General features: G+C 40.8%; 1 protein-coding gene across 1 annotated transcript; it reads right to left on the bottom strand.

Moving 5' to 3' along the window:
• Positions 1–6,181: 6,181 nt before the first annotated feature.
• On the bottom strand, positions 6,182–11,867 carry RPS4X (ribosomal protein S4 X-linked). The gene is made up of 7 exons (XM_077146614.1): positions 11,846–11,867; positions 10,777–10,854; positions 10,148–10,328; positions 9,430–9,527; positions 7,224–7,395; positions 6,794–6,951; positions 6,182–6,357 (listed from the first exon to the last, which is right to left on the bottom strand). Exons 1-7 carry the CDS (start codon positions 11,846–11,848, stop codon positions 6,256–6,258), a joined length of 792 nt encoding a protein of 263 aa, XP_077002729.1. The 5' UTR covers positions 11,849–11,867; the 3' UTR covers positions 6,182–6,255.
• Between the last annotated feature and the right edge of the window lie 227 nt (positions 11,868–12,094).

The raw sequence follows: 12,094 nt of genomic DNA, 5'->3' as shown, positions 1-12,094 counted from the left end.
TTTAGGTTTTTACTCTTAGCTGCTCTAAAATACTGGAGACTAAAAGAGAAATCAATTTAATGATTCAGCATTCACATTCATTTGTTGAATCTGATCATCTATGTATAACTCCACCATCACCTTTGATCTTTCCATCCCTCTCTTTAGGGGTGTTTGGGCTATGGCAATTCTTAATTTTTCATATTGGAAGGGTCTGTCACTAATATGGGATAGGGAGATGGAACTGTCTGAAAATATCTACTTTTTTAAAAATAAAATTTCAACCCATGGCTGAGGAAAAAAATAAAAGAAAGAAACCCTAAAAACGTAACTCTCCCTAATTATTTTACTATCATCTATGCCCTTGGGCTCTACTGCAGTGGTGAGGTGGAAATGGTAGCTATAATGATGTGCTACTGCGTATCTGGTTGGCAGCTTGAAATCTGTCACAGAAATTGGCAAACACTGCAAATCAGAACTTAATTGTTTTGTTGATTGCCTAGTGCAGAAATTGTTAGAAATGCAGATTAAACTCAGAAATGTGTCGTGTCTGTAGCCATTACATTGTGAAAATATTGTTTCAGTATTTGAAAACGATTATCCAATTTAGTAAATAAGATATTCATGCCATTGATGATTGAGCAAACATAAGTCTTTGTCATTTCATTATTGTCTTGTTAGTGCAAACAAAATGTCAACAAACACTCTTGTCAGAACTATATTATTTTATCAATTACTAGCACAGGTTAGCTGCAGGTACAAGAGTCTGGCAAAAATCAATGAAAGCATTCTGTAAGAATGAACTGGCTTCTACAACTAATTGTGGTGCTATGCTTTGAAATTTATTACTTTTTAGTATATATGTTATTTTTCACAAAAAAGCAGGGAAAAAAAGTCGATTGTGATGATAATAAAAACATTTAAGCCCCTTCTAGCCTCCTATATTCTGGAGCAACTAGAAGGAAAAAAATCTGAGAGGATTGTATGGTAGCCAAAGACAAACTCTGGGATCTGTCCTGTAACTACTTGTTGGAGAGTGCTTTAAAAACTATTGCTCTTTTTTTTATTTCTTTGCTTTGTATATATATTATACTATACAATAAAAAAGCTAAAAAAATGAACTGGCTATATGGAATTCACAATAAAGTGTATTATATACTTTATAATTTGTAAATTCTGTGGTACACATCATTTACATCAGCAAAACTTGTAAGAAACTTATGTATGCATCTAAATACACAACTTTTTTCTGAAGAACTGGTTGTTAAACATTTATTAGCATACTACTAATTATACATGTTCACTATTGCTAGAAAGGCTAAGAAAATAATGAACACATCACTAGAAAGCCTAGGAAATAAATAGAAAGGCTTTGACTCTTGGGAAAGTTGTTTCTGTTTATTGCCCAAGCAGTATAACATTTTCAGAAATAAAAATGGAAAAGAAATTTTTTTCTTTTATTAATTAAAAAAAAACTAACAACAAACAAACAAAACCATAAGATATCATTCCATTCTACATATATAATCAGTAATTCTTAATACCATCACATAGTGGAAAAGAAAATTTATCCACAAACTCCTGCATGAGCAAATGAAGCCTTTTCATTTTTCACTGCTTTCTTTAGGCTTTGGCATTGATCTTTGTGTTTGGGAAATTACCCAGGCTCAACAGCCTGGGGCACATGAATGGATCCCCCTGATTCAGGGTGGAAAAGTCCTAACTGAAAAGTTAGCATCTTTCTTGGATGTTGTAGTGGTTTGAAGTTGTATGTACTCTAGAAAAACGTATTCTTAAATCGAATCCATTCCTGTGGGTGTAAATCCATTGTAAGTAGGACCTTTTGATGAGGCTACTTCAGTTAAAGTGTTACGCACCTTACTCAGGATGGGTATTCCTATTACTGGAGTCTTTTACACAGGAAATAGAGAAAGAGAGAGAGAGAAAGAGAGAGGAGAGAGAGCGAGAGAAAGAGAGATAGAGAGACAGAGACAGATACTAAGAGAGAGACACTAAGAGAGAGCTACAGAAGTAAGAAGCTGTTCTAGTTTGCCAGGTGCCGGAATGCAATAGACCAGAAACAGAATGGCTTTTAACAACGGGAATTTAATAAGTTGCTCATTTACAATTCCAAGGCCGAGAAAATGTCCCAATTAAAACATGTCTATAGAAGTGTCCAGTCAAAGGCATCCAGGTAAAGATATCTTGATTCAAGAAGGCCGACGACATCCAACGTTTCTCTCTCAGCTGGAAGGGCACATGGCGAACATGGCAGTATCTGCTAACTTTCATGTGGCTCTACAAAAAAGGGACTCTCTCCCAAACTCTTTTAAAGGATTCCAGTAAGCAACTCCACCTTCAGTGGGTGGAGACACACCTCCATGGAAATCTAATCAAAAGTTACCACCCACAATTGGGTGGGTCACATCTTCACAGAAACAATCAAAATGCTCCCACCCAGCAATACTGAATGAGGATTAAAGGGCATGGCTTTTCTGGGGTCCACCACAGATTCAAACCAGCACAGAAGCTGAGGGCAATAAGCTAGGAAGAGAGGGTAGAGACCAGTAGATGCCACCATGTGCCTTGCCATGTGGCAGAGGAGCCAAGGATCACCAGTAGCTAGTCTTTGGCAAGAAAACATACCTTAATGATGCCTTGATTTGGACATTTTCTTGGCCTCAAACTTTAAAATAATAAATTCCCACTGTTTAAGTCAACCCATTTCCTGGTATCTACTTTGAACAGCCTAGGAAACTAATACAGATGTCTTATTTATACCCAAGGTATCATGGAAATTAACTTTCTGAGACCCAACATTTGTCATCTCTTGGCACCTGGAATGCTAAAAGGATGGAAAGCCAAGGACAAAGAAATACAGCTCATACCAAGGTCATAACGTCTGCAAATTACTTTCAAATGGTTCAGAAAAATAGAACTGTGTGTGTACATAGATACATATATAGATAAAACAAATGTGGCGATATGTTAACAATTGTTGAATCCAGTTTATGTGATCATTGTACTAGTCTTTCAACTTTTCAGTATATTTGAAAATGTTTGTAACAGAAATTATTTAAAAAGGAATAAAAGAATTAGTGTAAAGGTGCTAAGGCAGAAGAGTACTTTTCCTGTTCAAGAAACAGCAAAGAGGATGGTGTAGTTGGAAGAGGGAGTCAGGGAGAGAGAAGTGGGAGATCAAAGAGGCCAGATTGTGAGGGCCTGGAAGCCTCGTGATGACTCTGGTTTTCAGTCTGAGTGAGATGGGAGTCATTAGAGGATTCTGAGGCGTGACATGATCTGACTTAAATATGTTAGCAGGATCCCTCTGGCTGCTGAGTTGAGACTGTAGGGGGCAAGGATTGAAGCCAGACCAGTTAAGGGCTACGTGCTATTTATAATTTTGACAAGAGTTGTTGGTGGCTCACCAGTGCAGGGGATGAGAAGCAGTTAGGTATTATTTGGGCAGAAGACAGACACTGTGCTATTTATTTCTTGTTCATTTATGTTGACTACAAAAAATTTTGAACATATACAGAAAAGAAAACATATACAGAAAATGTTCCTATCCCTGTACCTATCCTCCAGCTTCAACAAATGTCAGTACATGGCCAGTTTTGTATGTTGTTCCCCCACCCATTCCCTCACACGCTAGATTATTTAAAGCAAATTCCAGATCTGTTGTCATTTCTTCTGCAAATCCTTCAGGATGTACCTCTAAAAGATAAAAAGATAAGTACTCTTTAAAATATATGTATATATAGTAATATGATTATCACACAAAGAACTTACAATGATATCCTTATTCTGGATGTTTTGAAGATAAAACCAACAGGATTTTCTGATAAATTATATGTGGAGTGTGAGAAAAAGAGAGGAATCAAGAATGTCTTCAAAGTTTTTGGCATTAACTCGTAAGGTGGAATTTGCCATGACATGAAATGAGGAAGGAAGACTATGGATAGGACATTGGGGTTTGGGGTGGAGGGGGCTGGGTCAGGGGAATGAATATCACTCTTTCCATAATGTCTGGTTTAGCAGAAGGAACACAGGATTTGGGTATCAAAAAATCAAGATGGCTTTGTAAATTCTAAAGTACTACATAAGTCTTAGCCATTTGTATTGTCATTCAAGGCTGTGCTGTGCTGTGCTGCTGACTGGAGTGTGAGGCCCAGCCTGTTGGAGGCACAAGGGAAGTCCATAACCAAGAAAGTTCTACTTGCTTCAGTTTGCCTCATCTCAGGGCCATTTCTACCTTCCTGCTGAGATGATCTGTGAAGGTGATTTTATAAATCAAACTAGAAGCCTTAAAAAGTCCTACAGTCACAAACTGTTTTATTTGGAAATTCGTATCTCGTTCCAATGATACAGACCCCTTGCCTAAGTCTGCTACTGCAACCTGGTGTTAGGATGGAAGTTGTCTCCACCTTGGGACTAGCTACCAATAAAAAAAAATCCTGTGCTAGTTTAACAAATAAACGAAAAACCAAAACAAATTGAAAATGTTAAAAAGGAATTCTCCTGGTGATTCAGAGACTGCAGCCAAACACACCCATTCACCAGCTGGCCAAGATGGCCAGCCCACTAGCATCTAGGAAATCACTGCATTTGTGGAAAGAACCAACTTTGAGGTTTCTGATTTTTCATATTTGCTTTGGTTCCTTAACTAAAGTTCAAGACATTTCCATCTTCTGCTGAACTGAGATTTACAGCAAACCAAGAAAGTGCAACACAGTGTGTTGAGTAGGGTTGCAGCAAGAGAATCCACGAGCATTCAGGGCCCAAGCACTCAGGTTTGCTTCTGTCTTGTCCCCTCATCAGTACTACTTCCCCGGAGCTAGCTTAAGTATTTGGAAGCCCAGTTTAGCTCCCCTCTCCCATCGCCGATTTAGCTGGACCCAGTTCTTGAAATTTCTCCTGCTTAAGCAAGCAAGGTTCCTGGGCCCCAGCCACTTGTCCATTAGTTAGCAACAGGGAGCTTTGTGGGGCCAAATCTGGTCCTCAAAGACCCCTAGGCACGCCCCCTTAAAGTTACTTTGGACCTGTTTTTTGACACAGCCAAGTTCCCTGTGGCTCATAACTCTGCCCAGGACCCATCCAGGTGGACAGGGCCCCAAGCTACAGTTCAGGTCTCACCACAGGCCTGAACACTAGTGATGAGCATTTTACATGCCCCAGTAAAATATGCAGGAAATACAAACATGCTTAATAGGGGACAAAAAGATTACTGCTTACATGTTTTGTGCGTCAGATGGAGAAATGCATGCCCAAATTACCTCTGCTAAATTTGTGGCGAGATGACCTGAATCGTCTGCAGGCGAGCTATACATAGCAAATTGTAGGCCATGATTAATTCAGGCTGATTTCGTTCCCCAAGAGCCATTTGTTGGTTTGGCACTTTTTATCACAACTTGGAGCAGGGGGTGCTACTAGCATCCAACTGGTATAACCCAGGGATCATACTAGACAGCTCCTCTATGACAAATGTGTTTCAAAACACCAAGTGTTGAGGTTGAGAAATCTATAAGCAAGGAAGGACACCCTTTACAAGGTACAGGAAAAGAAGTAGTTGAGTTGAGGTTTAAAACAGGTTAATTGAAGAACCTGGAGGGCTTGGGACAGGTAGAAAAGGATCCATGTAGCAGGAAAGTACACCTCTGAGAATGACAGAGGACTACTAGTTCACTTCTTTGCAACACAATTTATAGCGACCCCCATATGCAGGTAGAGATTTTTACCCCGCATTTGGCTGGTCCCAAATTAGGCCAGAAAAAAAAAACGAGGCTACTGATAAAAAGGCCAAGAGGATTATCACTGGCAAAGCAAAAGGGGCTTGCCACGAAAGGACCTCTTGGCTCTCTGGTTGTTATGTAGTTCTGTGCCCTTTTCTAATCCCTGTCCTACAATGTTCTGTGTGACCAAATACTCTCAATTCTGGTCCTACCCCAAGCCCAGGCTTACTGCTATGCCTATGGTCCTTGTTCAACAGTCCCCACCACACACCTGCTTGATTTATGGTACTAGTCCCCTGGGGCCACGCTTTATCCACACTCCCAGGTCTGGTATGTTCTATTGCCCACCACCACCTCTGCCCAACCTATTAGAAACAAGGGAAGATCCAGATCACAGAATACATGAGAATTTAACCTTGTCATCGTATTATAAAATAAAATACCACAAAACCGTAAAAAAAAATCCAGGAGCAATTAATCATACTTTATTATTAATTAGCCACATAAAGAGTTCTTTCTCCATCCATGTCACCTAAAGATCATTTCACCCACTGCTCTGTTTTGCTGCCAGCCTCTTGTCTCTCTCTTCAGCAATTGTGAGGCGGATACCTTTTCCTCGTGGAAGAGAAATCCACGGCTTGTTGCCCTGGAGGAGAAACAAGAATAAAAGTCTGCCAAAGCAGCCAAGCACGTGCCATCTCCTTTAACAGAACTGAAACCTACTTGTGAAAGCATTCAGCAATGAGTTTATCAGAATACAATATTTATTGGAGTTGAGTCAAAGTTAAGTAGTACCCAAGACCTATCATTAATCTCCAATAAAACACAGCTACAAATAATTTAAGAACCAACAAAGTACATTTACTCCATCACTGACACTTTTTACCCACCCAGGTGGATCAGGTCCCCTGTTGATATTGTGCTAGTGAAAAGTGCATGTTTGATACAGCCAGAGTTCTCTGTGAAGCCCCACCCAAGGTTTTGTACTTGGTTTGGCAGAGTGAGCAAGCAGTCCAGGTGCTGCAATCCCACGGATAAATGAATTTACATTTCTGAGCTAAATGAGGGAAACCCAGACTCACTTTGCCAATAACAAAAATGTTGGAAAGCCGGGTGGCAAAGCTGTTGCCGTTGGCATCTTTCACGTGAACCACATCAAAAGAACCAGGATGTCTCTCTCTGTTGGTGATCACACCAATTCTTCCCAGATTAGCACCTCCAGTAACCATACACAGGTTACCTAGGTAGGAAGGAAGAAATGAATTATCTCCAAGTAAGGCCTCATGCAAACTCATAACCCAATTAACACAACAACAAGCAGCTGAGAGACAGAGGCCTAAAACTTAAAAGCTGTCCCCCCTTCCCAACCGTTTACCACATCAAAGACATCTAGCTTTAGATAAAGGCTTAGAAAAATACCCATACCCAGGACTAAATAGTTTAGACAAGTTCTCATGCCTGTGCCTAAAATGGTGGTACAAAGAGGATGCACACATAGCAGAAGCTGCTTACCAGTATCAAATTTTATGAAATCGGTAATCTTGCCTGTCTCCAAATCAATTTGAATGGTGTCATTCACCTTGATGTGGGGATCAGGGTAGCGGATGGTACGAGCATCATGGGTTACCAGATGTGGGATTCCTTTTGTGCCTACAAAGATCTTCCTCACTTTGCACAACTTGTACTAGAAATACACAAGACATTTTTAGTCTAGCTCATATATGCTGTGCTCCAGAGTGAACAAAATAGTTCCTTCAAAGTTACAAGTAACCATTTTGAAAATGTAATTAGTAGCTAAAGGAAACAATCTCATACAGGATTCCTGGGTTTCCCGAACTGTAGCAGACTGTATCCCTGACGGTTTTTCCCACCCTCCGTAAATTTACCTTTATCTTGCACATTGGCATCACCCTCTGTTAGAGTCCAAGGGCATCAAAGGGCCCCACAACTCCCCTAACAAAGACATTCTTAAAAAAAAAAAATTTCCAGGCTGCTGAGCTGGTTATCAGCTCTTCCTCCAATACAAACCACACTCCTTTCCCCAGGCTGCTTTCAAAGCATTCTTACCCTTGAAATTCTACCCACCTCACCCTGATCTCTCCTAACAACTGCCTCTTAATTGCTCTCTGTACATTATGCTTGAGCCTTGTCTCACAAATATCTATTGTATTACAGGCCATCCAATCAAATATTTCACACTGCATTTCAATTTTGGATTTTCATTCATATCCTTAAAGTAAATCAAATCACCATGAGGCCATTGGACATGCCCCTCCAGCATAACAAGGCAGGACAATGAAATTAGGAGCTGAACCTCTCAATTGAATTGACCTTCATTTACAGCCAATAATTCAAGCTTTAAACTTTTGTGTAAAACCATCACAGCAAACTGGATTAATTAAGCAAAGACTGTAAGTTATTTCAAACTGAATGCCTCAAGGATTATCAGCCTCCTCCACCAACAGCTTCCCTTCCCCAAAGTAAAGCTAGACCCACAAACGGAAACATGGCAAAGGGCCAAGTGGATTTGACTAGATTGGATTTTGGGACTTTTAAGGAATGTTTATGGGTACTTCAGGTACCCATAAACATTCCTAGAAATCATTTCCAGAGCCTCTAAAAACACAGTCAGGAAGTCACTGTTCAACTGGAATTCATTTCCGCCATAAAATAGGAAGGAAACAATCTGTTCAGCAATGGAGTGCTACTCAACTATTATCAATTATCTTTATGAAAACTTAACATAGGCTCATTACAGATTTGTGAATTAAAAAAATATAGAATACAAAATTATATATGCAATAGGATCAACAAATCGTCAAGTGGTTATTTTCATGTGAGATTATAAGTAATCTCAAAGTTATGCTGTCCCAGTATTTTACAATTGTCTACAACAACCATGAAATGGTTTAAGTGGAAAATGGTCTTATGTTTTTTTTAAAAAGCCAGAAAACCACCTACAACTGCTGTAATAAATTAGAAAACATCAGTTCCTCAGCCCTATTCTATATATGGCTGAGAGATTTCAAACAGCCAAGTGGTCATTCCAGAGGTTATTTTTAAGTATTATACCTGAAACTGTTGAACTGTATTACAGCAGCCTTGATTCTTGCACGACTGTATAACTATATAGCTTTTACACTGTGACTGTGGAAACCTCACGGCTGACACTCCCTTTATCCAGTGTATGGACAAATGAGTGAAAAAAAAAAAAGGACAAATAAATAAATAAATGAGGGAGGGGAGGAATAAGACTATGGAATGTTTCGGGTGTCCTTTTCCATTTTTATTTGTATTCTTATGTGTATTATCTTGAAGTAATGAAAATGCTCAAAAGTTGTATGTGGTGGGCGGGCAATGATAGCTCAGAGGCAGAGTTCTCATCTGCCATGCTGGAGATTGGAGTTTGGTTCCCAGTGCCTACCCATGTAAAAAAAAGTTGATTGTGGTGATGAATGCACAACTATACAATACTGTGAACCACTGATTTACACTTTGAATGATTATATGCATGTGAATATCTCAAAACTGCATTAAAAAATTTGCTCCTAGTTCTTGCTCAGCAGTAAGCACCTTCTGAAGCATGTTTCCTCACCATGTGAAAAGGGGACAACTACACTTGGCTCCACATACAAAACTCAGCCCATGTACTTAACTCAGGCTATAATTTAGCACCAAGTAATTTTACTGAGCAAAGACCCAGGCTGCTTGCACTTACCTTGGCCTCCTCAGGTGTAATACGATGAACAGCAAAACGACCCTTGGTATCATAGATCAGACGGAAATTCTCTCCTGTCTTGTCAATGCTGATGACATCTGATTTCAAACAGTAACCAAGGTTACCACAATGATCTTTCACTACGCAACGACCATCACTTGAGGATTCCTAAGATGAATGATGGGTAGCTAATCTATTTCAAAACCATTTTTAGGACTCCATTTAAAATTCAAAGTGACCTGAATTCATGATTATATGCAGATTTCATTACTTAGGTCATGCTTTTGTCTGCCTAAAACATAAAACCAAAAGTTTGTGTTTCCAAGCCAGCTACCAGTTACATTATGACCAAGACACCATTTGTTTATCATATTGGCCTCCCACTAATAAGTGTCTTCTGAGTACTTATAATCCCAATGCTACTTAATCTAGAAAAAGAAAACACCCCAGCCTGTTTATACAATTTCAAAGAACTAATAACTTTCAGAAGGATACCCAAAATCCCTACTCCCTTAAATCTAGCTGTAGGAAAAGAACATAACACTTTCTTTTCTCCCCACACTCCACTTTATGTGTAGGCGGACCCTGGCTGTTCTCCAAATTCCTGTAACCAGTCATGGGAAACCAAAAAAGCACATTAACCATTCCATAGAATCACCGTTTTGGAGAGGGAGATAAATCAAAAGGAGCCACCACCTAGTGCCTACTCACTACTTACCCATAAAGCCAGCAGGATAAGTTATATCAGTTCGGACCTTGCCATCAATTTTTATGAACCGCTGCATACAGATTTTCTTTACTTCATCTCCTGTTAGGGCGTACTTAAGTCTGTTTCTTAAGAAAATGATGAGAGGGAGACACTCTCTCAGTTTATGGGGGCCAGTGGATGGACGAGGAGCCTGTAAACCAATTTAAAAAATATTTCGAACCACTGTTAAGTTTCACTCAAGCTGACCTCACAAGTCTTAGTATCCAATAAACAAAACACTCCACCATGGGAATTTAAATAAGAGGTGTTCAAATCTTAGAAAAACTATTTCAGACAATAAGCCCTTACAGCATTTCTTTTAAGGTAATCAGGCCCACCAAAACTAACATTTTGAATCCGGAGTACATTTACATATACTAGATTTTGTGTGGAATGAGGCACAAAAACATTAAAGGTGAATTACAGCTAGATAGCATAGGATCTTCAAGAGCAGATGAAGCCAAGAACAGTACTCTTCCCCTAGCCCCCAAATGAATTGTGGGAAACATTTTAATAGATAACAATAAATATTTATGGATACAGAAATCAGGGACATAAAGGAGACTATGTTCCTTAAGAGTCAAAGAAATGATACTTACAAACACACCCGTCAGTTTGTCCAGCATCCAATGCTTTGGAGCTGCTACACGCTTCAAATGCTTCTTTGGACCACGAGCCTGAAGGAGGGTTTTAGATTGAAATGCTGTTAAACGATTTCAAGTTTTCCCAGAACGTACAAAGTCTAGCGTGGAACTTTCTGAAACGACTAAGACTCGGTTTTCTCTTTGGCAAAATGTGGACAATGTTAAAATCACAAGGGCTCTGGTAAAAGGTAGGGAAGAAAAGGTATAGGCTACCTAGCAAATATCACAGGCTCCTTAAATCGCAACCAGCCCTTCATTGTGTACTGGTGTTTGTCACATTACTGCTCAAGAGCAGCGCTGGGATTTGAACCTAGTTGTGTCTGCTGCCAGAGGTCATGTTCCTTTTCTAGGATACCATGCCGGTAAAATTACCAGATGTATCCGCGCAGCACACAGCTGGAGAGCAACAGAAACAGATCAGAACCTCACCTATGCTCTTAATTGTTAATAAGTAGCATAGTTAAGTTTTCACGATACATATCTGACACGTGTAGGGTGAGATTAAACTGACTTCAGCATAACCACGTGTCAAGAGCGGCTCTTTCGCACACTGAAACCAATCTTCAATTCAAAAAGCGGAAGGAAGTCTCTTTAATGCGGTGCAGGAACTTACTGGCCACACAATATATGTCAGGCCGTACCAAAAAGACAATGGCTAAGAAAATTCCACGTCAGGAGTATCCAGCGTCCTCCCCGGGCCCCGTGTCTGTCTGCCCTTGGGGCCCACACCGGGCTCCAGCCCGTGAGAAATGTCGCTTGTTCCGGGCTCGCGGGCTGCGTGGCCGGGCCAGAGACTGAGGCCTGCCTGTTGGCGTCGCCGGCCTCCCTGCCCTCGCCCGCCAACACCCACCCCCGGGACCGCTAGTCACTGTCGCCCCGGAGACCGCCCGGGTCACCCCTGGAGCTCGTGTTCTCTTCGCCTCCGCTCCGCCACCCCCTGCAGGAGCCCAGGGACCCGAGCAACCCCGGTCCAGGAAGGATGGCAGCTGATGCGTCCCAAGAGCTCGCCAAATACAAGTCTTACCATGGCTGCGCTAGGCACGGAAAGAGGGCCGTCTTCTTCCGGTGCTACAAGAAAATAGAGTCGAAGGCTGCGCGCGCCGAAGCCTCAAATGCTCCGCCCAGCGCAGCACTTTCCCGGAGCGCCGAAACTCAATCCTGCCACCTCCTGGTGGGAGGTCAGAGGTCCCGAGATGAGGATGAAAGGTTGAAAGCGTGGTTTCCTAAAAGCAATTTCCTCCTTCCCTCCCTCTTCGCTGCTTTCACTCATCAG

Source organism: Tamandua tetradactyla, chromosome X (assembly GCF_023851605.1).
Source record: "Tamandua tetradactyla isolate mTamTet1 chromosome X, mTamTet1.pri, whole genome shotgun sequence".
NCBI classification, from domain to species: Eukaryota; Metazoa; Chordata; class Mammalia; order Pilosa; family Myrmecophagidae; genus Tamandua; species Tamandua tetradactyla.
The sequence above is the reverse complement of the archived record's forward strand: the minus strand, read 5'-3'. Positions and strand labels throughout refer to the sequence as shown.